We start from the raw sequence: 22,898 nt of genomic DNA, 5'->3' as shown, positions 1-22,898 counted from the left end.
CCCCAGCGATAAATTTGGGTTTCTGTGCACTTGTCCTCATTTTTTATCGCTAGCTGCTGTACAGCCAGAGCTCACTCAGGGAGCTACTAAAGGTGCAAATCAGAGATACGGTGTGTAAACACTGCCAAAGCAGGTCGCTGCTCCCCAAGGAGTTTAGCTGCAAGAAGCCTCTCATAGATTATTTGATGTTGCTCTCTTCTTAGCTGCTGAGGCTGCAGTTTTGGTCTCCCTTGTGCATGACCCAATGACAGAAGGCTCTGTGCAGAGGACCTGATCAGAAAATGGGGAAGGGAGCTGAGCCCTTCCCTCTTCGCTGGGCATGTTCACTGGGCCTCCTCATACACCCACACCAGCTATGGGTCAGGGATCATCTATACTGTCCTCAGTCCTTGTCCAGACTGTGAAAGACTTTTATGCTGCTGTGAAATGAACTGTGGGGCCATATCACTTAGGGGCTGTTGTTCTGCTCAGCTCATCCCTCCCACAAAAGTAGAGCATTCCCAGGGTTTGGAAGCGTGCTCCAGTGTGTGCATCAGGGCCCAAAATATAGAAAGTGGGTTGATTTTTTAAAAATTGGGAAGTAGGTTTTCTATAATCACAATGATGTCCCCAAACCCGTGTCAAAACTGCTCTCTGAAGGATCCCCAAACAAAGTCATTAATCAGATTTTTAGTTCTAATTAATTCCGAGAACCTTTTGTGTGCTTTGCTTCGCCTGGGAATCCACCATTTGGTTTCCTTTGGCTTCTGGGGTTGACAAATTCCTCAAACTCAGAGTGAGTGCCTGTGAAACCCGACATGATCTGTCTTGAGTCCCATCCTGCCCCCAGCTCAGCACCCTCTCAGTCCTCATTTTAGGTCTGTGGTGTGATCCCCATTTGTTTGAAGCCAGCCCAGAGCTGATGGGAATTCACCAGCCGCAGCAACCCTGCTGCTTGCCGCAAAATGTTGGATTGAGCAAATTTCGTGACAGGACCCGCTATCTTCTCCTTTCCCTTCAGCCTTTTGTTGCTTGCTTCAGCGGGGCTCCAAGCTTACCAGGGACCACTCATGTGTGACCCACGTGTAGCCCTCTTCCTGAGGGTTCATGTCTGCTCTCACCCTTTTTTATGTATCTTCATTTTAGTCTAAAGATGCCATGAAGTAGGCATCAGTCTGAATTTCCCCAAGCTCTGCACACAAACATTATCTTAACCCAGAGAGACCACACTCTAAATGATAATTCTGAGCATGTTCTCTTCTTCCATCAAAGGCTAGCACCAGCTCACCTCTGCCAGAAGTCACTGGTTCGGTGTAACAAGTCCTTGAGTACAGACAGATTTGGAAATGGTTTTCAGGGCCAAATGAATGATAAGATGCTTAATGGGTTGCACATTGCATGCCACAGGGCACTGCTTTTCTGGGGTTAAACCACAGCAGCCCTGTCAGATGGGCTGGGCTCACATTTGTCCAGCAGTATTTGTTTTCCCTCTCAGACACAAGAAAAACTCCTTAACTCTGCCCAGAGCAAAGTGAAGGGCAGATCCAGGCAGCTCAGCACAATTTATTTCCAGAGAAAAACCAAAGAATAATATTTGCTGGAATGTCCCAACATTTTCCTAAATTTGGAATGTTATAAAAATGGAGGCTTCAGTACCATGATTACTAGCAACATGGGGTTGTGGATTTGGGATGCCCAAAATACACATGCAAATGAAATACAGATGTCGTGGGCCAACTTCTGAGAAGGTAGCATCCCACCATGCATGGAAAAACTATAGTTTGTGGGCACAGCAAAGTACCTGGGCATGCAGGGTCAATTCTTCATACACAGTAGGCAATGTGCTTGTGGGAGAAGTGCATGTCAATGGGGAGCAACAGGGGTGAGGGCATATTTTTGCAAGCACCACTGCTGCTCCTAGTCTCAAAGGTCACATTTAATTTGAAAGAAGCCCAAGGAAAGCCTCCAGCCAGGTGGGAGGTTTGATGGGGGCTATGGAGCCATAGCTGAAGTGTGGCAAGTTGTGCAACTGCTTCTTCACTGTGTGATGGGAAGCAGATGTTGCCCAGACAGGGAGTCAGAAAGCCTGAAGGGGGGCTACAGTTCCCCTCCCATAAATGTGTCTTCCTCTGGCCCAAGCAGGACCAAACAGGCGAGCCTGTGCACACCTCTACTTCTAGCACTGCCATGTGTAGTCTTGGTTACAAGTCAGACTCCCATGCAGACAGAGCCAGGAGACATATCTTCTCAGTCTGGTATGGACACAGTTTAGTGTGTCCATGGGTCTCCTGGGGGTTCACCAGATTTTCGCCATCTGGGCCTAAAACCTCACACCGATCCCATGTTATAAAACCAGAACCTTAGGCAGCTGAGCTCCAAACCCATAGGAAACATCTCCCAAACCCAGCCTCCCCTGACCATCCCAGCGTCCAGCTTTGGCTCTTGGTGTTTTCCCACGGTGCCCGAGTGACCAGCTGAGTGCCACGCACCTCCTCTTGCCCCTGGGTAGAACTGGTGCCCCAAACAGCAGGTCCTTGTCCCCAGGATTGGGCCACAGCACACAAAACGCTGGGGTTGGATTTGGCTGGGAACATGAAGGTCAGTGATTCTGTTTTAATGTGTTTTTGTGTCATCATGCTGCCTCACCACCTCGAGAAAGTCTTGTCCCGAGCCACAACACATGTGCCTGGTCTTGCCTGTGGGGACAAAGGTGGGGGCTGGAAAAAAATCTCAGCACAAAAAAAAAAAGCAAAACCCAAACTTAAAGTGGTTTATTTTAGGATTTCCTGTCAGTGAATGTCTGCTGAAAACACAGGAGCAAGGACAGGCATTATTTTTGGCAGCGAGACCCCATTCAGAATACAAGGCCACCACAAGAACAGCGCTGCCGATGGGCTGGACTCTGGCTCCATGTGTTTTCGGCAGGGTTTCATCTTCCCTGGGCTGGGAAAAAGTGACTCTCGTCTTCCTCCCAGCATGGTTGAAGGCACCATCCTGGGTCTGGCTTTTCAACACCCCAGCACAGGATTTCACGGACCCTAGTAATTAGCAGTAATTGAGGCCGCCGAGCTTTCCTTGGCGCATAGCTTGTAGATGCTGTCATTTCCTGCCAACCGCCAGCGCTGGACAGCAGGTGGATGTCTTGGGGCCGGAGTACGGGCTGGTGTGCAAGCAGGGCTTAGAATCATCTAGGTCAGAAAAGACCTTTAAAATCATTGAATCCAACCAAGGTTTGTCTCCTCTTCCCCATCCTCCAGATGTGTAAATGTGGCACAGGAGGGTTCAGCAGAGACAAAAATGACTCTGCCAAATATACAAAAATGACTGCCAAAATCCTCCCCAACGGTGGCATCAGGCAGCCCGGGAGATACTAAGAGGGCTCATCTCTCCCTGGCACCATGGGTCCCCATTGCTTTTGCAAACCTGCTGTTTATAGCTGCTTTGGACCCAGCATCCAGTGTGCTGGGTGCTGTGCTCTTCTCCTGCAGGGCACACCAGCCTGCAGAGCTGGCTCCCATGTCTCTAGGACCCAGGTGAAATGCCTGACCACAAGCACTGGGGATGGAATGGCTGGCTTTTGGAGCACTGTGTGGGTTTCGCTGGCATCAGCTCTTCCAGGAGTGACCTGCTTCTCCCTTCTCTCCTACCAGCACATCAACAATGATCACATCCACGGGGAGAAGAAGGAGTTTGTCTGCCGCTGGCAGGACTGCACACGGGAGCAGAAGCCCTTCAAGGCTCAGTACATGTTGGTGGTGCACATGCGAAGGCACACCGGAGAAAAGCCACACAAGTGCACGGTGAGCTGGCAGGGACACATGGTGCATCTCACATTGGCGACTGGAACACTGGACTTTGGTGGTCACACATGTGTGTGCAGACACAGGCATGGTTTCAAGCAGAGCTCTCCCAGAGTACCTGCTGGTACCCAGCTCAGGACCAGTCCATCTCTCTGTGTCTGGGTTATAGCTACTTGCAGGTTACACCCTGGAGACAAGGCAAGGGATTGAGGACGGTGGTCAAAGTGTTAGTGGGCAAAACTGCATGTCCTTGGGCAAAATGGGTTCAGCTTTACCACAGAGATCTAGAGTGACTCAGGACAAGTCACTTAAGGTGGAAAACTGGACAGTTTAGTTGCTTATATCCAAGAATGAAATCCAGTAACCCCACACTGTGGGGAACCACCTAATCCTGGTCATGTCTAACTCAGCATCACCTGGTACTTCTGCTGGGGCTGCAAGTTTCCCTCACCCACATACCCAAGTGTGCACGCAAGCCTTGTTCCAGTCTGGGGAGCTGGGCCAACACCTTCTGCCTCTGCTCTCTTAATCCAGAGGTGAGATCAACACCTGGGTGCTTAAACCCCAAGAGGAGCTCAGTCCCCAGACGTTCTGCACGCAAGCAGCACTGTGCCTAGTGTTAAACATTGCCTGAGGAAGAGCATGGGGTGCTATTTTGTATCTCAGCCCTATGGGTATAGGTTCATCTAGCACATGGGAGAGCACAGCTCACCTCCTCCTCAACCTCGAGATACTAAAGCCCATATCTGCTCTCACACATGGAGTCTCTCACCGCATTGATGGCTGACAGAAATCAGCCAAGGATGCCTGATTGTGGGCACAAGAGTGAAGCAAGCTGTGGAGTTGGCTGTGGCCAACTGGCAGGAGAGGAGGGGTGTTCACCATCTCTTTCCACATATGCTTCAGCCCTTTTCCCTCGCAAAGGCCTATCCCTGTCTTTTGATATCCTTTGCTCCCTGCCTTCTCCCCCTGCCAGTTTTTCTTACTTTCTCCACCATCAGCATTAAGCTGTTCCTCTCCCCAGAGTGTCGGGGATGAGTCTCTCTTGCTGCTCGGCAGATGTCTGAGCCCTCCTCCCATATCTTCCTCCTTTTCTGCTCCATTAGTCACTTCCAGCTCTGCTCCCTCCCTGGCTCTGCCCCAGCTCCTGCTTACAAATATTAGGATATGTATGATTTGCTTGTTGCATGACTCCTTTATCAATCTTTAAGCCCTGTGTTCGTTTAATTTAGAGCATAAGCTTCCCAGGGCACAGGGCCATGTCCTTTGTTTTAATCTTCTAAAGCACTTTGCCCGGTTCTAGTGCTTTACCAATCTTCCTTAAAAGTATCAAGGAATATTGATCATTGATGTGCTACAAAGTGAGCAGGGAGGGAAAGTCTAGCCCTACCCTTGCAGGTAGAGGGACTCAGAAGACAAAAAGCAGCGGGAACTGCATCCTCTTCAGTGCTGTAATGGAGCAGGAGAAAGCACTGTTGCACAATCCTGCCTGTTTCAAGCCTTGGTTGTGTCGCACTCAAACAATGGCAAGGGTGTGCTTCTCAAGTCATCCCCTGCCTCCTGGAGAACTGCAGTCCCTCCATGTGCAATATGTCGCAGCAACTGTCCCCGAACTGGAGTACCACTGGATTCCAATTGCCTGGGATACACAGCAGCTCTGCAGACAGTGCCTTTCTGTGGTAGAGCATTCCTTGTCCAAGTCTGGCGGTGATTTTTCAAAGCTCCATTTGTTTCAGACAAGAAGTTTGTGGTGTACGTAAAGCTACAGATGAGCCCAGTTGCAGCCTGGGATTCAGTCGAGGATTATTGCAACAGATGACAGCCAGAACTCCCACTGACATAATCAAATCCACAAGTAAGAGTGGGAACAACCGCTTTGAACATGCATAGGCTGCTTTGCTCAGTTCTTATTTGAAAATGTTGCCTCAGTACTTTTGCTCTTAGTAAGTGCATTTTTGTGTCAGTATCCAGCAAAACCAGAATGGATGCATGAGTCGCCTCATGCTGAGTTCCCTTTGTTTTCCAGCAAGTGGAATGATGTATTTCAATAACTGTAAGCAACTTGAGTTGTAAAGGACTGTTTGCACAGGGCAAGAGAAGAAAGGGATATACTGTGCTATCTCAAAGTTGCGGCATGTTCTATGGGCCAAATGGACTAACAAAAGTTGTCTGAGGAAGGGGACTGGATCCATCCCACCCTGACAAAGCCGTGGAAGGAATCAGCTCTTGTGGTATGCTCCTATGTCCTTGAAGAGATCTGCATATGTCTAGAGTGCAGAGCAAGTTTGCCTTCTGTCCACCATCCCTATGCTAGACCTTAAAGGGAACTTAAGTAACTATGATTCTTTTCCAGCACAACAAAGTTATACAGGATCGGCCTGTGCCTATGTGGGCGGGGAGAAATTTAATGAAATACAACAAGGGCAAGTGTAGAGTCTTGCATCTGGGAAAGAACAACCCCATGTACCAGTGTAGGTTGGGGACTAAGCTGTTAGAAAGTAGCATAGGAGAAAGGGACCTGAGGGTCCTGGTGGACAGCAGGATGACCATGAGCCAGCAATGTGCCCTTGTGGCCAAGAAGGCCAATGGCATCCTGGGGTGTATTAGAAGGGGTGTGGTCAGTAGATCGAGAGAGGTTCCCCTCCCCCTCTACTCTGCCCTGGTGAGACCACATCTGGAATAGTGTGTCCAGTTCTGGGCCCCTCAGTTCAAGAAGGACAGGGAACTGCTTGAAAGAGTCCAGCGCAGAGCCACAGAGATGATTAAGGGGATGGAACATCTCCCTTAGGATGAAAGGCTGAGGGAGCTGGGTCTCTTTAGCTTGGAGAAGAGGAGACTGAGGGGGTCACCTCATCAATGTTTATAAATACATATAGGGTGAGTGTCTGGAGGATGGAGCCGGGCTCTTCTTGGTGATAGCCAATGACAGGACAAGGGGCAACAAGTGCAAGCTGGAGCATAGGAGGTTCTGCATTAACATAAGGAAAAATTTTTTCACTGTGAGGGTGACAGAGCACTGGAACAGGCTGCCCAGAGAGGTGGTAGATTCTCCTCCTCTGGAGACATTCAAAACCCGCCTGGACACATTCCTGTGTGATCTACTCTAGGTGGTCCTGCTCTGGCAGGGGGGTTGGACTGGGTGATCTTTCGAGGTCCCTTCCAACCCCCAATATTCTGTGATTCTGTGTGATTCTGTAATTCCTTATCCTGCAAGTCCTACGCCCATGGAGCACAAGACAGGTACCATTGCTATTGCGTGCAGCTGCCTTTGGTCTCTGCCCAAAAGGGCCAGATCTCTGGACACGTAGGAGCACTCAGCTGTCCACAGGGAAATCAGACACTGAGCTGTGGCATGATCTGTCCTGCTATGACACCAGCTTCTTCACTAGCCAAGAACAATGTGAAGTCCTGTACTGAACTTGCAGACATGTCTAAGTGACCTGACTAAAACACAACACCTTGTGGCTTGTGTACATTACAACAGGAGGGCCTGCTTGTTCAAGTTTAAAGTGTGTTTTAAGGTGCTTGCATAGGAAGTGCAGCATAGTCTTTTCAATGTTCCCAGCTGAACAGTGAGTGCAGCATTTATCTAGAATTTAGAAGGGAGCTTTACATTCCTTAAACCTTCTTCCAGTGTTTGTAAGTTCCCATTTGTTTCATCAAAGAGCATTTAAGACTGCCTCCTTGGTTTGAGGTGAAATCCTCCCATGCTGCAGACAGAGCAGGTGCAGGGAAAAGCCTCCAGCCCAGCCAGAGTGGACAGTGGCAGGACTTACATCACCTGAAGCCTCACCATGTCTCCCAAGATGCTCCTCGTTGTGTGGGCAGCTGGTTTCCTTCCAGGAGGAATGTTCCTGGCCTGTTTTGTCATCCAAAAGTCCATCTGTCTTCAAGGCTGAAAGTCTTGGTTTTTAAACTGGTAATGTCAGACATCCTGACCACAACATCCTCCAAGAGTAGACCCAAGCTGTAATTTGGGAAACTTCAAAGCTTGCTAGGTTTCTGCTGGTGTGTTAGAGAATGGTCTGGCTTTTCCAGCGCTGGTGCTAGTGAAGTTGCAAGGCTGGTCGAACTGTCAAGAAGCCATCAGTTCACTGGGTGGGGAGAAAAGGACCTCCGTTTCTGAGTGTGTTTAGCTGCAGAGGGATGGCAGGAGAGAGAGCACTGCAAGGAGTGGAGGGGTGTTCAACCCTGCGGGAAAAAAGAGTTTCTTGTTGAAATGTCAGGTGGGTACCCAACAGAGAGCAGCACCTTAAGTATGACTCACTGCTGAAACACTCAGCCTGCCTAGGGAAGTGAATTCTCCCAACAAAGTGTATCTTGTTCCTAACACACAAGCCCTTTAAAGGGAAGAAAAAAAGAAAGAATGAGAAACAGATGAGAAGGGTTTAAGCAGGAGGAAAATCAAATTTTTCTGGTTAATTTATCACTCTTCTTGTGTTTTTTTATTTTAGTTTGAGGGTTGCTCCAAAGCCTATTCCCGCCTGGAGAACTTAAAGACACACCTGAGGTCCCACACTGGAGAAAAACCCTATGTCTGTGAACACGAGGGCTGCAATAAAGCCTTTTCCAATGCCTCGGACAGAGCCAAGCACCAGAACAGGACACATTCCAATGAGGTAAGCCTGGGCTCACCGCAGCTCAACGGAGGGCTTTTTTTTAATTTTGCTGACAATAAACATACACGTTACATGCTGGACTCATGTAAAAAGAAACCTACTGTAATGAGAGGTTTTTCTTATTTTTTAATGGGATTTATTTTGCTGGAGAGCCAGACCACATTAGCTTTATATTTATGAAAGCCATGTTTGAAATCATAAACAGATGTTAAAGTATGCAAACTTTTTTATCGGCTTTGGAAATTAAAGCAAGTATTTTCCAAATTTATAATTTTGAATAGCACAAATAGGATTGTACAGTTGTGCATGTGGTGTTTAATATTACTGTGGAGCAGGCTTGCAGTAGTATAACAGCAACCCTGGATCCTGATGCTCTGGAAATAATACTCCCTCCATCGTTTGATGTACAATGATAGAGCACAATGCAACGCTTTGTTAACCTTGGCTAATTAAGACCCACTATTAGGAGCTGGGGAGCAGAGGAAATTGCCTTTATTGTAACGCATGTGATGGTCTGTTGCAATCAACCACGGCCGATGATTGAAATTTATATTACCACTAATTAGCTGACAGGGGAAGAAAAAACAACACGCTGAAGTTCTAATATTGTTTGCAGCCATGAAGAATTCAGTCTGTAGCCTAATTTGCAACAGTTAAATATAGACTATTGGAGAATGGAACACAATTGCCATGGATGACAGCTTTTTAAAGCGATGCTGTGTCTACAAAGGGCTTGTTGGGAGCATTTCTATCCCTGGCATGGTATCAGTCAGTGATAACCAAAGCTCTGTAGGTTTCAGAGATTCTGTTGGAGTCAGAGTAAGGACTCAAAGTCTAGGATGCACTTCCACGCTGTGTGATGCTGAGATGGACCCTGTGAATGACCTGGATCCCAGTGTTATTTGAATTGGTTTGGGTATGAACCCAAATATCAGGATTGTCCTTTGCCAGTGAGCCATTTCCCCAGCAGCACACAGGTTAAAATTAACCCGTATCCGCACTGGCACTGGGTAGTTTGGCGTTGATTTAAGGCTACACTGACCTTGAGGCCAGGAGGGACCAACAAGACAAACAACCTCCTGTCTGCTCAGCAATCTGCATTCCCAGTAACTGGTGTTTGGCTAAAACATCATTTGCTTTCTGTTAAAGCTTATTCCCCTAAAAGGTAGACAGTCACAATTTAATATCACATTTCAGGTATTAAAGATTGCTGGTTTTCCAGCCCTGGATGCTTTCTCTGCCTGCTTCCAGTGCTGGATCCAATGCCCTTTTCATTGTTGCTATTTCCACCTCATAACACTACAGTGTTAAGTCACTCTCCGTCTTGTTTCTCATAAGCTAAATAAGTCAATCAAGCCACTGAAGATTCCCATTACTGCAGCATTTTTTCCTGTCCTTAAATCAGTTTTGCATCTCTCTTCCATCCCTAAGGATTCTTGTGTGGATGGATCAAGGCTGCTGGTACAACTTTCAGTGCTGGATAAAGACTCACTCTGCCCAGTTTGTGCACACTGAAGCAGAGTGTGAGCTACTTTTTGCCCATAGATTACTTGAGGTCAGATCCCCAGAGCTTTTCCAAAATCCTTCCTAGGCATGCCAGAGTTGCCCTTCTGTTGGGCCAGCTGGTGTTCACACATGTGGAGTCTTGGCTTTGGCTGTGTTATTAAATGTCATTTGTTTGATGGGTTCAGTTTCCCAGGTGATCCAGATCAGGAGCTGCACTGGATCTGGGATGACTTCACTTTGTCTGAGCAGAGCTAAGACGCATTTGAAGGTCTCCTCCTTTGGGTTCGCATTGTGCAAGACAGTGAGGCTATAGGGCAGGACCATCCAACTCCTTGTCTATGGTGGACCCTGATCTAATATGCTGACACTTGACACAGGCTGCATCCAACAATACAAAGACTCAGATAATAGATAGAGATTTTATCCTCTGCTGTTGCTTCCCCTGGAGGATGCCAAAGCCTTCTCAGGTGCAGAAACAGTATAGACGCTAGTGGAGTATTTGTACCAGACCAGCTGAGTCTTACCACGGGAACTACATGACACTGCATGGTCTTAGATTTTGTGATCATGCTCACTCCTGAACTGTTGTTCAACCCTCCTTGATGCAATACAAGCACACCCCAAGCCTTATGGGAGATCTATAGGCTGCATATAATGACTCGCTAGGTCATATATTTGACACCCTCTTTTTGAGGAACATATCCTTTGCAACAGATGACATCCCTCATGGCAAAGCTCATTGCATTGGGCAGCAGGCCCAGGTGAGGGTCCTGCAACCAGCTGTTGCAGCACTGAGTCCTTAGTTCACAAAACCATGTGGATGCAAAGCAGGATTTTGTGGCTGTGAATATTTCCCATTACCCATTGGTAATTCTACTGTGGTTCCCAGCTACCTACTAAATATTTTCCTCTGCTTGCAGTGTTTACTTGGGATACACCACAGTTTCAGAGTTAGTCATCCATGTCTCCTCTAAGGGGTACGTTGCCGGCTCCCTGTATTTGTCTGTCATTCTGTGACAGGACGTAGGCGTATGGTCCAAACACGCTGAAGTTCAAGGGTGGGGGTATATTACCACACTGGTTTTTGTATGATTGTTGAAATGTCACAAACGCTATTTCATTTTAAACTTTCAGCGACTATGTGAATCACTTCAGGGGCTACCTTCAAAGTTACTTCTCAGGAAAGGACTTTCATCCCATGACCACTCTGCAGTGCATACACAAAAGGGTGGCATGAGTTCTTGGTCAGCCAAAAGCACAGAATGACATTTTCTCCAATTCAAGCTAAATAACGGTAAAATGCGGGAAACTCAGTTCTGCTGAGTGCTTGGGGAGTTCTCCAGTTCTCCCACCCTAAGAAGTATCATGCTGTATGTGTATGCGAGTAGGAAGGAGGCATCTGAGATATCTAAACTGTTGACTTCACTAGGGGATACACTGCATTAGATGTCAGAATCTAGATAATCCAAGTGATATATGAGGGCATGCCAACAAAACAGCAGTTGTGCTCCATTCAGTTGCAGGAGGTATGGCCTGATTAAGGGGATGGTTTTACCCCATTAGGGGGAGTGTCTGCTGTCCAAGCAACAGTGATCGTGTTACCCTAATTACTGGTGTCTGAAAAATCAGAACTATTGGGCCTAAAGGATCTTTGTAAAAAATCCTGTAACTGTTTTATGTAGGGTTTTTTAGCATGTGTGGTGGGGGTTCTGTTCTTTAGAATGGATTTTAATGGTAGCAATAATATTTCTATAATGCCTTATCCAAAAGGTTGCATGAGATTTATAAATAAACTATTTTATTTTTTGTGCTTTAGTTTACCCAGCTTTAAAATATATTAAATATTTATCACAGTGGGATGTTACAAGCATTTAGTTTGTTCAAGTGAAACAAGGATTTAGTTTGTCCAAGTGATGTGCCAAGATCAGTCAGGAAACATGTTTTTGAATAAAAAACAGACTTCCGGTGTTTTTCATGTGATGATGCTGGCTTTCTGCAAAGAATATATACTCCTTTGTATTTTTTCATTTAAGCTTCTGGACAAAATTACAAAACAGATTGAAAAAAAATAGGAGTGGTCATTTTGGTTAGCCTTCAAACAACATCTATCTGGTTTTTTTCATAGAACTATGCTAGTGCTTTGGCAGAAAAATACTTAGAGTATCTGTGAGGCTGAAAGAGGAACTTGTGATGAATTCAGACCTTCCAGCGCAGCAGCACCAGCTCAAACAACTGCGGTGCTAATACACTTTGGAATGGGAAACTCAATAAAAAAAAAAGTTAAAAGAAGAAAAGTACCTGTTTGCTGACTTCTGTTTTTCAGAAGCATGGCTTCAGCCTTGTTTTCCTGTGGCAATCAATGATTCATGAATTCGGGACTAGAGTGCTATCGTCTGAAAAAAACATTGCATGCCTGTGGTTTGTTTTGCACAATAACAGATTTCAAGGTGACAGGTGCTGGAGTGGTATGATAGATTGTGTAGGATGAATCCAGTCTGGCTTGGTTGCACTGGAATTCCATCAGCCAGAAGGTCTCAGACATTTTCCTGGTGTAGACCCCACCTTAGGAGAGAGAATGTGTTATGGCCAGTCCCCTGCATCACCTCCCTCCCATCTGTAATCAGGAAACATTCCTGTGGCCACCAGAGCAAATACATACATGGGAAAGTAATATTAGGAAAGTATTTCATGAATTCTTAGCTGTCTTTTAACCCAGAAACTGAAAACAAGGAGTTTAGCCAACATCAAATGACTGACCAGATCTGTGTGGATCAGCAGCAGCCCATATATCTCATCTCAGAGATCTAAGTCTTAAAGAATCCTGTGGAGCGTATGCTCCACATTTTGCTGCTGCCAGCCACTATGCTCATTGTATTTTCTTGGCCCATACACTGTACCTGGAATATTTGGGGTTGTTCTAAATATAACCCAAGATTTGCTTGTATTGACAGAAACCCTACGTCTGTAAAATCCCTGGCTGCACAAAGCGGTACACAGACCCTAGTTCCCTCAGGAAACACGTCAAGACTGTGCACGGGCCTGATGCCCATGTCACGAAGAAGCAGCGCAACGACGTTCACCCAAGGCCACCTCCGCTCAAGGAAAATGGGGACAATGAAGCAAGCGCCAAGCAGAGCAGCAAGGTTTTAGAGGAGAGTCCCGAGGCCAAGAGCACCATGAGGAGCATGGAGGATTGCTTACAAGTCAAAACGATAAAAACGGAGAATTCTGTGGTAAGAGCAGTTGCTCTTGGCAGAAATGACACAGCCCCTAATTTCTCCAATGCAATGGGGGCGTGAAGCATTTGCATGCCATTTACCTCTCCGGGCAATTGCCCTTCACCTGCCAACACCCTAGAGTTCAAGTCCAGAGATGGAACTCTGCAGGTCAGGGCACAGTCCAGTACATTTTGCACCTTCCTATCCAGCACCACAAATTCCCGCCCTTGTAGTCATGGGGGCCATGTGATGCCTCCCTGTGCTGTGCAGGTGGGTAAAACTCAGACTGTTGTGGTCAAATGAGCTTTACCTACCTCACCAATTTAAACTGAGCAAGGAGCATAGGGCACAGATTGATGAATGTTTCTTAAAGCAGAAGTCCTGGCTTAAGCAGTTCCTTTTCTCCTCCTCACCGCACCTTCACTGTTTTTCTTTCCAGGCTGCTGCTGCACAGCAGTTTTGCTGGCACAAGTCTGTTGTGGGCTGTCGGATGAAACCAGTGGGGATAGAAGTAGCTGTTTTATTTTTGTTGGGTATCTTAAAGCAAGTTCAGTTCCTTGGTCCTGTCCACTATGCACAGAAGCACAGAATCGCAGGAGTTGGCAGAGATGTCTTGAGATTGTCTAGTCCAAACTCCCTGCTCAAGCAAGATCAGCTAGAGGAGGTTGCTCAGGGGTGCATGAGTTCAATATACAACTCCCAGCTGCCACAGAAAATTGCAGTGGGACAATGGGTCAGGGGAGCAAAACCAGGAATAAACACGGGAGCAGTGCTGTGGCTTGCAGTCAGCCATGATCATGCTTTACAGCCCCATGAGCGGCTACCAGCTGAAACAAAGACCATTTATCAGCCTTCTGGCCATTACAACAGCTCCACAGTAGGCAGCAGTGTGGTCAATGGTGCTAACAAGGTACATACAGTGATGGGTTCAAACACATTCAAGCCTCTTCCATCCCATGCAGGGAGCCCACCTGCTTCTCAGCATACCACTGCTGGTGGAGGAAATGAAGCATTGCAACACACGCATCACTTTTGCCTTTTGATGTTTTTCTTCACCTTCATACCCAGAGTTCTGGTCTGCTGCATCAGCTTGGCATGGGGCAGAGCACAGGCTTGATACAGCAGAAAAGACCTTCACCTGCAAAGGAGAGTGTTCACATAGTCCCCAGACTTCTCACTGGAGCTTAAAGGACTTTGAGCTCCAAAATATATTTTTTCTTTATTTGAATCCAGGCTAAAAGGTTGTTATTCTCGTGAAACAACATGCCCTGGAGCTACAAAGATTTTTTAAAAAGGTTAAGGGATGTGTTGTTGGACAAATTACTAATGAGCAGCGTGTTTCAGTTAGGAAGGAATTGAGTATTTTCACATCCAAAGTGACTCTAATTGACTAAAGGAACAGTTTTACTGTGATGAGGCTCTCCATTGGGTTACAAAAACTGAGTGTGAGAACCACTGGACAGAATGGCCTCTCTCCAATACTCTTCCTCCATGTGTTGTGTTGGGTTTTTTCTATGAAAACACAGACAAGATCATGGCTCCCCATCACATTTCTCCCAAATGTGTGGGGTTGTTTTCCTAGAGCTCTGTGCTCCCAGGGTTGCAGCCAAGCCATGTCACTGTCGGCAGAGCCACGGGTCAGATGTTCATCTCCACTCACCCCGTCCAGCGCTGCGTACTTCATTCGTGCACGTCTAATGGGCAGCATCTGACCTGGCAGGCTCACGTCCAATTCCTGTTTCGTGGTTAAGGTCAGGGCAGTGGGAGGGATGAGATGTTTCACTGGTTCACATCACTCCGAGGCCCCTTGTTTTGGCCCATCTTTGGGTCTCATCCCAAATCCATGGAGATGGGTGGGTGGGAAGTCTCTCCTAGGGGTTTTTAACTGGGCCCCCAAAGAGGGAAAGCAGGGACAACAGGGTATGGGAGAGGGGGAGGTCTTGGCAATTCGTGTTGTATTCTGCACTCCCTTCTTCTTCCTTTTACTAACATGGTCCTTTCTGTTAATGCTGTCTTTGTCCTAACAACCTGTTCTTTATTTCCACTTACCCTTCTTTCCTCTACCTTCCTAAGGACAGTCGGTACTAAGGTGAGCAAAGAAATTCTTTGTATTAAAATATCTGTATAAAGCATGGTCTTCTGCAGACCTCCTGTCTCCAGCTAACCCCCACCAGGCAGAGGTGTGCAGAGCCATGGGGAGGGACAGAGGATATTTGCTTGAGTGCAGAAAGGGGGTGTGCCCAAGGATTCCTTTTGCCGCCTTTCTCCCAGCATCGCAGTTTGACATTAAATTATGGGATTGCAATCTCTGTCATCCCAATTGATGGGCAATGAGGTCATCAGAGCCAGTCAGCCCTGCCTGTGAGGGCTGCTGCGGAGCAAAGTAAAACACTGCATCACCCTACACTCCCACCTTGGCCTGGGGCAAAGAATGTTGCCTTTTCAGCACTCCCATTTTTTGGTGGAGCATAGGCCTCGAGCAGAGAAGCAGAGAACCCAGGCATCCTGGTGGGTAGCAGCAACAGCTGCCTCAGAGCAAATTCACAGCACTTAGTGTCTGCTGCAAATAAACTACTCAATGTGAAATGCAACTCCTAATGTAAATAAAATATATATTTATTGTGCTTATCTGCCTTATCTGCAAGTGGGATTTTGCAAACAGTGAACCAGGTTTTTATCTGGCTGAGAAGTTTGTCAGCTAGCCTAATTATATGTTAGGGAATTTTAAAGACAAAAATACATTGTGTCTGAAATACTTAGGTCTTGATCCTAAGTTAGATAAGCCAGTGCTTGCTGCAATATACCTTGCACAACCAGGTAATGTGCTGCTTTTCTTCAATAAGCATCTGTCCTTAATCTTTTGGAGGAACAACATTTAGTTTCTCTCCATCCTCCAGTTGAACCCACCATAGGTTTTTCCAGCTGTGGGGTACTGCCCTTCCCACCTCCCCCAGGGAAAGTGCCCCTGCCCTCTGGTAAAGCTGAGATCCTGCAGCAGGGAAGAGTAACAAGAGAGGGGAGAGCCTGAGATAGGGCCAAACATGTGGAGCCTGCTGGGGATGTTGGGGTCCTTGTTTCTTTCCATCCATGTTTTCACCTGCCAAACTCCCTCTCTTTTCCTTCCCCAAGATGTGTCAGTCCAGTCCTGGTGGCCAGTCGTCGTGCAGCAGTGAGCCGTCACCCCTTGGCAGCACCAACAACAATGACAGTGGAGTAGAAATGAACATGCACAGTGGGGGAAGTCTGGGAGATCTGACAGCGTTGGATGACAACGCTCCTGTTGTGGACTCAACGGTCTCATCTGGTAATTCGGCAGTCAGCCTGCAGCTAAGGAAACACATGACGACGATGCAACGACTTGAACAGCTCAAGAAAGAGAAACTCAAGACAGTCAAAGATTCCTGCTCATGGGTGAGCCCGGCTCCACAAGCCAGAAATACCAAGCTGCCTCCCATCTCAGGAAATGGTAAGTCCTGGGCCTGGGCCAAGTCCTGTAGGAACCCTCCAGAGTTTGACTCTGGTTTCCTAACCAAGAGTCTGCCCTGGAGAACAATCATTTCTTACTGCCTCTAAGTCAGCCCTTGCTGGATAGAGATGTCAGGTAAAATAGAGAGCTTGGGTGTAACACAGCCATCTGCTGTGCCAGCCAGCAAAAATCTGGAGGTAGAATCCCAGATGCTCAGTGCTACAGAGCTATGAAAGGAGGCAGAGGTGTTGGTGTCCTTGTTTCTGTGCTTGCCAAGGACGCAGACACAGCTGTCCTCACCGTCCCAGTGGCAGCCACAAGACTGCTTGGGTTTGTTCCAGCAGTAACAATTCCCCAAGGGCTAATGTGCCTCCTGGGAGACTGCTGGAACACAGCAGCAATCCAGACGCCCTCAATCCCTCATCTTGCTCTGACAGACCTTTTGTCACTTGAGAGCTCCTGGCTATTGCCTACAGGTTCGTGTGCTAGTTTCCCACTGGCTGGGGATTCCTGATAAAGGTGTCTTTATGATTCCTTCAGTGCTCCTCTAACTTTGCCAAAAAATCCCAAGGCATAGGGCCTGGGTTATACTAAACCTCAGGGCTTAGTATATTGGAACTTCTTGGTTTACTCTGGGAAGACCCTTTGAGTGTCAATTTTAGGGCTCTTCAGCCTCCTATCCCTGACTGTTGTGCATCTGTCCCAGTGAGCAGCTGTGGTTGTAGCTATGTGCTGTCCCCGTGGCACTGTTCACACCAGTCCTACTTTTTTCCTACTAAGAGAAGCTCATGTGCAGGCACTTCCACAGCAGCTGAGTATCAGTGAGGTACACGCTGCAAAGACTCTGCAGCAGGGACTTCTTGTCTTGGGGTCTTTGGGCATGGCCACAGAGCTGGTGATGAAGCTTTGAATTCACTGGCAGCAAATTAAATTCACTGCCATCCCTTTAAAATATTTGGGGGTGGCTTTGTGTATCTGTATTCTGGCACAAAACACTACCAAGTGGAATTTCTCAGCTAACTAAACCTTTTCCTTCCCTGCAACCTTTCTCTTAGGCTCTATTCTAGAAAATAGTGGTGGTTCTTCTGCCACGCTGCCTAACCCCAGAATAATGGAGCTGTCTGTCAATGAGGTTACGATGCTGAACCAACTCAACGAGCGCCGTGATAGTACAACAAGCACCATCAGCTCCGCCTACACTGTCAGCCGCAGATCATCAGGGATCTCCCCGTACTTCTCCAGCCGACGCTCCAGCGAGGCTTCACAGCTCGGGCACCGTCCCAACAACACAAGCTCTGCCGACTCCTATGACCCGATTTCAACAGATGCCTCCCGTCGGTCGAGCGAGGCGAGCCAGTGCAGCGGGATGCCAGGTCTGCTGAACCTCACACCAGCTCAGCACTACAGGCTGAAAGCCAAGTACGCTGCTGCCACAGGGGGCCCTCCTCCAACTCCCCTGCCAAACATGGAGAGGATGACCCTGAAGAACAAGATCTCACTTATGGATGGACCAGATCCCACCTTGCCTTCCATCCGCCTCCCTCCAGGTCCCCGGCGTTGCAGCGATGGTAACACCTATGGCTACCCGTCAGCTGCGGCGTTTCCCCATGAGGTGCCAGGCAACTGCACGAGACGGGCGAGTGACCCAGTGAGGAGACCTGCCGGAGAACCCCAGGCCCTCCCGCGAGTTCACCGCTTCAACAGCACCAACAGCATGAACCCCTTCCATCCTCCCCACCCCACAGACAGGAGGAATTTCGGCCTCCAGAGCTATGGGCGCTCAGACGGGAACCTCCCCCGGCACACCTACTCACCCCGGCCACTGAGCATCAGTGAAAACGTCACCATGGAAGCCATGTCTGGGGAGGCAGAGGTGCCCGTTGGAGATGACGACATTATGCTACCAGATGACGTGGTGCAGTACATCAAATCCCAGAGCAATGGGGCAGTGGCCGAGAGCACTTCCATGGGGTACAGCAATGAGATGCAGAGCTTCCAGGGAAGCGGGAAGCTGCAGCCTCCAGCCTTGCCTGGCCAGCGCAGGATGGCAGTGGCTGAGGCGAGCATGAGCCACTTGGGACCCATGATGTCAGAGTGTCCCATGAGCTTTGATGCTTCCTCAGACATGAATAAAAATAACATGCCTGTCCAGTGGAATGAAGTCAGCTCGGGTACAGTTGATATCATGTCCAGTCAGTCAAAGCAGCAGTTTTCACAAGGGAACTTAGCTGTAGTCCAGCAGAAGCAGAACTTTGGTCAGTACCAGAACTACAACCAGCAGCAGATGCAGTTGCCAGAGAACAATATGAATGTAACACAGCAGAGCTTTATGCAAAGAAATGTGGGCATGGATGGACAGAGGTTAAACTGTATGCAGCTGCGGCAGCAGTCGATGGGCCTAGGCCCTGGTATGAACCCCGATCTGGGCTTACACGCAGGGTATAACCAACCTCATCAAATGCTGAGCCCCAATGCAATCAGTGGCAACCCAAATCAGATCTCTCCTTCTTGTAGCAACATGGCAGCAAAGTCTGGACCCCACATTCACCCTCAGCAAATGGACATGGCAACCGACCCTTCTTTAATGGTTGGCAGCAACAGCGAGCGCACGATGCTGGGCCAGGTCATGCATGAACCGAGTCAGCAGAACTACTCATCTCAGTCGACCCACCTGAACTTCCCCATGGCTCAGGAGGCCTTTCATCAGCCCATCATGACCTCCAATCAGCCCAACTTCGAGCCTCAGCAGAGCATGATGGGCTCAGCTGCACAGGTGTATCCACCAGGCATGGTCCAGCCTCGTCCTCCGCCCGAGCCGAGCCCGGCCAGCAGATCCCGAGGCCTCCGCACTGTCCAGCAGCTGGGCTACATGAGAACTCCCCACCCCACAAACACCATCAGCTCAGGCCAGGAGGCAGCAGAGGCCATGCATAAAAGAACCAGCGACATGTTGGCAGCACCAGCCCAGCAGTGCGCAGACGGCACAAGGGAAAATAATTTGATGTACTATTACGGTCAAATCCACATGTACGAACAGAACAGCAACTTCGATAATCACGCGGACTGTCGGGTCAGACAGCAGCAGTGTGCACTGAACAGCAAGCCAGCCGCTCTGCCTTCCCCGGGCGCGAACCAGGTGTCCAGCACGGTGGACTCGCAAGGTCTTGAGCCGCCCCAGATAGATTTTGATGCCATCATGGACGATGGGGACCATTCGAGCCTGATGTCGGGAACCCTGAGCCCCAGCATCCTGCAGAACCTCTCCCAGAACTCCTCTCGCCTCACAACTCCACGAAACTCTCTGACACTGCCCACCATACCTGCGGGAATAAGCAATATGGCAATAGGCGATATGAGCTCCATGCTAACCACGCTGGCGGAAGAGAGTAAATTTTTAAACATGATGTCATAACAGTAAAGCACAAGGCCTTAGTGCTATCCAAGGGGCTCTGCATGAAGCAGTTTTATGAATGTGCTTTTCAAAAATAATCTGTTTCAATAGAGTAGATTTTTTTTATAAGTATTAAATACATTAAAGGGATTCAAAATGAAATTTTTAAACAGTCTCTGTACAGAATGATGTAAACTATATCCAGGCAGATCAGCACCGCAAGGGTGCACCTCTAGTATTATTTTTTGGCTTGGTTTCCCAGAGCACTGAACAGTATCACCACCAAGCTAGGAGACAGCATGAGCGTGGTTAGAGATGAAACCCTCCCTCCCCAGCAGGCCTGTAAATAGCACTCCCCATCATTTTCCGTTAGTTACATTTGCAAAGAATTCCATTTTCAACCCGCCCCAAAAAGAAACAGGAGGATGCGGTTTTGATCAGAATAAAAGCCATACTATGTAATCTGCTCTGATGAGAGTAGGGTTTAGTTATGTCTCCAAACAAGCCCTCTGCCAGCAGTATTGTTTTATACCATAAATACCTTTATACCTTGCAAAGAGTGCTGATTCCAAACGGCTTCTCAGCAAAGTGCCTTACCATGCTTTCGTGTTAAGTAGCCAAGGCCTCTCTTACTTTAAAAATCAAATATAGTGTATTGCCAGAAGCGTATATAGAATGTACATTTATAAAAACATAGTGGTGTTTCTGAGAAAACATTGGAAAGACACATTGATGAGACACATAAAAGGTGAATGCACACTTTGATCAGATGTGTTTACAACGTGGTTTATATCATGCGCAGAGTGGAGCAGAGGCCTGGGAACAGCAATCACTGGGAAATAATCCCCCGTGGCAGGAAGGCGCTGGTGTGCAGACTGACACACATGCATAACTTTGCGTCCTCTGAGTGCAGTGACTTTCTGCGGGGGCCTCGCATGCATCTTTAATGTCAGATCTCTGAAGCATGCATTACCATATCCCTGTGCAGCTCTGCAATGGCTTCGCTTTTTGTTGGGTTTTCCATGCTGAGGTGCTCACATACAAAAGTGATGGTGATGGAGAGAGTTTTATGATCATTTCAGCCCAGTCTCCACTGTGGCAGCATTGTGGGAGCTGGTTTACCTGGCCAGGGTTCATCTGAGGAATATACTCCATGCAGGGCTCTGCCTGGGCTCCATGCACACAACAGGCACATGGCTGCACTGATGTGAGACCAAGCATGAGCTAATACACCCTGCCCCGCAAGCAGGTTTGTTGGCATGCACCCAGTCCTGCATTAACGTGTCCCACAGCTTTGGTCAGCATGAAAAGAGCTGCTGTATTCCACAAAATATACCGTGGACAAGCCGGGGCATTAGTTTGGCTAGTGCTTTGTGCTACAGTATATAGATCCTCTTTGTACCCAGCCTGCTTCAGTTCAGCACTGCACCTGCAGTCTACAGCATAGGCAAACATCTGGATAGTCTCAAAACAGGTATTTGAGTCAAAATGGTAGCTCGGTCAGTGAGAATGTCTTGGAAACGTAATTGGGGAAGAGGTGGGAGGAGCAGGGCCTCCTAAAGCCAAATCCTCCACCAAAATATAACTGCTTGTAATAATGATCAGCTGTTTCCAGGCTTGTCCCACCTGGCACTGAGGTCAATCTTAGTTGCACTATTTATTTTTGCTGTTGTTAGACAAAAGGGTAGAAGTAGTGGGGTGCACGTACTTGGGCAGGAGGCCTGCTTAACTTCTGACTGCGTTGGACGAGGACAACTCTCCTCTTCCTGCTCTCATAACATTAGATACTTTGTACCCTGTATGTTGAAGGGCAGGGGACAAGTGTGACATCCCCCCCCAGATTCTCAGTTTGACTGGACAAGCATCTGCAGAGCTTCACTCTCTTCTTTTCTGTCTCTCCTCCTCCCCCCCCCTCCCCGTATTGATGCGATGTTCTCACTTGCGTGTGACTCCGTCTCCTGCACGGGACAGGGACAGTGCTATAAAGGTGCTCTCTGGTGTCCCTGCTTTCCTTTTGCACAAACTGATGTCAGGCTCACCGTTCCTGGCATGACCGGGGCTGGCATGAAAATGGCACATGTTACCTCCAGGCAAACTTTGTGATATCAGATAGGCCGGCAGCCATGCTTGGCAGCGGTGGCTTAGGACAGTGCTGCTGCCAGATAGCCCCAGGTACAGCCGGTGCAGGGAGGTGCTGCTCAGTATCCTGCAATCTCACCCGTCCTCATCCCAAATGCAGAGGGTGCGCACAGGACTCTCACTCCTGCCCTACACACCTTGAGGCCCCTATGACTCCTGCTGATGCCCAGGGTGCATGAAGACAAGAAAGAAAAGCAAGGCGCCTGGCTGTTTATTTGTGTCTCCCATGAAAGTTGTGTTTAAAGGGAGTGTTTTATAGTCCGCTGTATATATTCTCCTGCAGTTACTGACCTTGACCTTGCCTTTGCATTTATGAAAAGAGGGCAGTACATGTTTTAGGACATTGTATGTTGTCCTGGACGCTTGGATTACAACTGGGCATCTCTTGTGCTGAGATGGATCAGGCTTTCGTGTGTCCTTCAACTGCTAATCTGATTTTTTCAACAGCTACATAGGGCAACGATGGCTACTGAGTCCCTCTTCACAGATATCTCATTAGCAAAGATCAAATACAAAAACAAAACCAAATCTTCAATGACTTGAGATTTCTCAGACCTTCCAGTGGTGGTCTTCCTTCATTTGCTGAAAAAGTATTATAGTAACCATTCCAGCACTGTATATATTATGTATAGAAGACATCATTACTAAAAGTACTGTAGGTGAATTGTTCTGTCAGATTTATATCTTAAGAACATTTTTAGCTGTTTTCTACATCATAAGAACAGAGGTAACATGCTGAACCTGTATATAAACTTTTTGTACATTAAAAAGTAATTTTTT

At 47.8% G+C, this 22,898-nt stretch overlaps 1 protein-coding gene across 4 annotated transcripts in view; it reads left to right on the top strand.

Moving 5' to 3' along the window:
- The window catches only part of GLI2 (GLI family zinc finger 2), a 145,168-nt gene extending 125,168 nt beyond the window's left edge, over nucleotides 1-20,000 (top strand). For all 4 annotated transcript variants that reach the window (XM_086465025.1, XM_009959796.2, XM_086465023.1 and 1 more), the window contains 5 exons: nucleotides 3,630-3,779; nucleotides 8,234-8,398; nucleotides 12,856-13,137; nucleotides 16,252-16,588; nucleotides 17,644-20,000. In XM_086465025.1, the coding sequence (XP_086321151.1) occupies nucleotides 3,630-3,779; nucleotides 8,234-8,398; nucleotides 12,856-13,137; nucleotides 16,252-16,588; nucleotides 17,644-20,000 (3,291 nt within the window). The remainder of the gene's footprint in view (nucleotides 1-3,629; nucleotides 3,780-8,233; nucleotides 8,399-12,855; nucleotides 13,138-16,251; nucleotides 16,589-17,643) is intronic.
- The last annotated feature ends 2,898 nt before the right edge of the window (nucleotides 20,001-22,898 follow it).

This window comes from Leptosomus discolor, chromosome 5 (assembly GCF_034619465.1).
Source record: "Leptosomus discolor isolate bLepDis1 chromosome 5, bLepDis1.hap2, whole genome shotgun sequence".
In the NCBI taxonomy this organism is placed as follows: Eukaryota; Metazoa; Chordata; class Aves; order Leptosomiformes; family Leptosomidae; genus Leptosomus; species Leptosomus discolor.
This window is presented reverse-complemented; position numbering and strand designations above follow the sequence as displayed.